Consider the following 3,949-nt stretch of genomic DNA (forward strand, 5'->3'; position numbering starts at 1 on the left):
ACCTGTATTGAGCAACAGTGTTGTTATGACAGTTTTTTCCTTAATCATAGACAGTGAGACAATAAACCCACAGGTACACTTTCTCATTCACAGCTGCATGTGCTAAACCCTCATCAGTTATTAAACACATTATCTGGAAAGTCTCACGACCAAGAAATACACATACTTTTATAAAAACTTCTCAGCTATGAAATCACAACCCCACAGGAAAGATAGATCTCTCTATCACAAACACATTACACAATATATATAGAATGACACACTTAAAGACTGATCCTCATCATGTTGGCCTCCTCTGCTGACCTGTCAGTAATCCCAGCATGCATCACATATTGGTAAGACTCGTGTCTTTCTCATGAGCAGGCTTCTCCTGCACTATTACACTTCAGCCTGCCATTCACCTTCCTGTTGGAGGCAATAATGACCACGGGGCTTAGAGCTGCATAGAGCGAGGAGAAGAATATGCGCAGGTCAGAGACCAGCGAGGAAGGCATGGTCTTGCTCACAGTGAGAGTATACACCCAAAGCCCATTATCCACCCCATAAAGAACCACATACAAGCTCACAAGTGCTACCACAACTTTGGCAGCTCTTTGCTCGGCACCCCCCCCCCCCACCGCTGCTGCTGCGGAGCCCCTTCACCTGGTGGCTGTGCTTGTAAAGGAACACCAGGAGGATCAGACTGGCCAGAGTCATGAGGGCCATGGGCACCACATCCCGGACCACCTGAGCTATCCCGTTCGCCTCTTTGGACAACTTTGAAGGAAAGTTTACAAAGCAGAATTGTACGTTGATGCCATGGATTATTGGGCTGGACTCATTTTTGGTGCCAAATGAGAAGAGAATGGCTGCCGAGGTCATGCAGGTGTTGAGCACCCAGAGGAAGAGGAACACAAAGCCCAGATAGCGGGCCAACAAGGTGCGGACGGAGGCCCAGCGTGAGCCGGGGGGGGTGATGCTCAGGCACTGGAAGGCACTCAGGAGGAAGGTGATCCAGATTGAGAGGGAACGGGATGTTCTGTACACGAAGATGACAGATTTGCAGCCTAGGTCTCCAAAAATGTTGGCCAGGCTGAAGGAGGCCAGGGTCTCCAGCAGACAGCGGACCATCACCAGCAGGTTGACGCAGGCCAGGTGCAGGACGATGGCATCAGCTGGGAGGAGGCGGTTCTCCTGGTAGAGCAAGAGGAGGAATGCCAGGATGACGCTAGCATTACCTGGGACTCCCACAACGGTGAGGGACAAGTAGAGCACCCCTCGGACCAACTCCTCCGATGGCATTCCTGCAGGAATAGTACAATAAACCAAGTGTATTTAAAATGATATCAGAACAAACTCATTGCAGAAATGTACACCGCCGAACTGAGAACAGTCAAAGCTAGGAACATCTGAAGTGGACCTTGTCCCTGATCCCTCTCTCCTGAAGTAGTTGGGGTGTTTGTGCTCTTATACTTACTAACAGTTGTTGGATCTGTTTTTCATGCTCCATTGACTTCTCTTCCCTCAGCCTCCAATTACTTGAGATCAATTCAGATGACTGCTTCTGTCCCCTCGATGGATTTCAGACAGGATAACAGAGGAAACTGTGTTTGGATTCATTAACAGAAAGCCAACCAGTGGACAGAGAATCTGGTGTTAATGAGCGGATAATATCCATTAGCCACATGTTTAGATTAAAACAATTTCTCCATGTCACTGTTTCACCAAGTGGAGACTATTGAATACTTTTTTTAATCACTTATGTTATATTTAGTTTCCCTTTTAAAACCCTTCATATTGCTTCTGTATTTTTAATTCCTACAATTAATTATAAAAGCCACTACCTACAGAAAGGTAGAAAGTCCTTGTGTTGCTTAGTCAAACACCAACACCACAGTGTCCTCCAGTGGAGAGAGTTGAAAAGTTAAAGCCAGAGGACATTCCACAGTCAGTCTGCATTAGATCACCCGCAATGTCATTTAAAAAGCATCCATGGCATTGATGTATGTTTGTTTACTTCATCCAAAGCAATTCAAGTTAAAAAAAAGGAAATTATAGGGCAAATAAGTGTGGATGGGCTGTATGATTTAACTTCAACATGTCCCATTGATAGTGGATATTAAGACATGTATCACAAGTGTATTATGAGACATGACCTCCACTAAAATGAAAATAATAAATACTAATATAATAATTAATTAGATAACTTACATTCACAAAAGCATCCACTAGTTATATATATATATATATATATATATATATATATATATATATATATAATAAAGCTCTGTACCTTATAGAATGTAACACAGTTCATTTTAGTATTATTGTTGGCAATATAATGATAGCATACGGTGATAGTGTGACACTCACAGGAGCATTTATTTTTTTGCATTGAGGGCTCTAACTTGAAGTATATTTTCATGACTTCTACTTAATATGAACTTACTGTAATACTTTTAATTCCCCTATTTTTAGAGTTAAAGAGGATATATTATGCTCATTTTCAGATTAATATTTGTATTTTGTTCCTCTACTGTAACATGTTTCCATGCTTTAATGTTCAAAAAGGTCTTTATTTTTCTCTTACTGCCTGTGCTGCAGCACCTCTTTTCACCCTCTGTCTGAAACCAGAGCCCAGTCTGCTCTGATTGGTTCGCTGGCCGGCTCTGTTTGATTGGTCAACCGCTTAGAGATGTCCGGCCCCTTAGCCTATCACGTACAATGTGGTGGAGCAATAGCCAATGGAAGCGCAAGTGTTACATGGTGATGTCATGCCAGTGCATGACATTAAGGATTTTGGGAGCTTAGTGTGCCATCTAAGCTAATTTACAGATGGCCCTGAGCCCAATAGAGATTTCCCTGAAAAATGTGCGCGGACAAAATGACGCACAAAGGGTTTGGGGGGCCTCCCCCTAGAACATTTAGATGTTTGCAGGTCTTAGATGCTGTCTGGTGCATTCTCTAGACTGAATTATAAAATGAACCACCACAATATTATATTGTTGTGGTGACACGTTATTGGACATAATTCACCTCTCGTATTGTGTTGCCACACGGACCCTTTAGTGGGAACACCTGTAGCGTTAGGTGGCATTCCTGCTAGCTCGTCAAGCAGAGCAGTTGATGTGATAACCTCTCTGTTATTAATGGCTAATAAAGATTGGAACTCTGTTCTTAATACACCGCCTCCGACTCCCTTTTCCTGGCACTACACTGGTGACCCCGACGTTTCCGAGAAAGTTTCCGGGAAATTAACGAGCATGGCTGAACGCGATGTGTTCGTAAAGCTGCCGGAATTCTGGGAGCACGCCGCGGAGGCATGGTTCGCACATGTGGAGGCGCACTTCGCCTGCCGACAGGTCCGTGACGGGGACCTGAAATACTATCATGTGGTAGCAGCGCTGGGCAGCTCTGCGTCGTCCAGGTTGGTGGGATTCATCGCAGCCCCCCCACATCATGGCAAATATGAGGCGATTAAGGCCCTTCTCCTTAAGACATTTAGCTTATCTGCTAAGGAGAGGGCCCGCCAGATACTTGACATTCAAGGCCTAGGAGACAGCAAGCCATCCCAGCTAATGGAGAAAATGCTAAATCTGCTAGGGGGGGAAGATCCCCGGATTTTATTCACGGAGATTTTACTGCGTCACTTGCCTACCCGGGTCCAGACGGCGCTGGCCAACACGCCTGTCACGGAGCCCCGTGCTTTGGCTGAGGAAGCAGATCGTTTTTTCCTGGCTACACAACAGCCCGGTGCAGAGACGTTAGCCGCGACGCTCAGCGGCCCACCTGCACTCAAGAAAGCGTGGCGGAGGCCAGACACGGCTGTGGCGAGCCGGCGTGGAGACGCCGGAGAGTGCGTTTACCACGCACGTTTCGGGACAAGGGCGAAGAGATACATCGCTCCGTGCGCAGTAGTGGCTCTGAGCGTCGGCGGCACGTGCAGGCTCCTCTTCGTCAGCGACAGCGT

At 46.1% G+C, this 3,949-nt stretch overlaps 1 protein-coding gene across 1 annotated transcript; it reads right to left on the reverse strand.

Moving 5' to 3' along the window:
- Positions 1-325: 325 nt before the first annotated feature.
- On the reverse strand, positions 326-1,543 carry ora2 (olfactory receptor class A related 2). Its single transcript, XM_034083875.1, is given in 4 exon segments — positions 326-379; positions 381-609; positions 611-1,283; positions 1,457-1,543. Coding segments are annotated over 3 exon segments (954 nt in total). The 5' UTR covers positions 1,282-1,283; positions 1,457-1,543.
- Between the last annotated feature and the right edge of the window lie 2,406 nt (positions 1,544-3,949).

The sequence above is a fragment of the Pseudochaenichthys georgianus genome, chromosome 5 (genome assembly GCF_902827115.2).
Source record: "Pseudochaenichthys georgianus chromosome 5, fPseGeo1.2, whole genome shotgun sequence".
NCBI classification, from domain to species: domain Eukaryota; kingdom Metazoa; phylum Chordata; class Actinopteri; order Perciformes; family Channichthyidae; genus Pseudochaenichthys; species Pseudochaenichthys georgianus.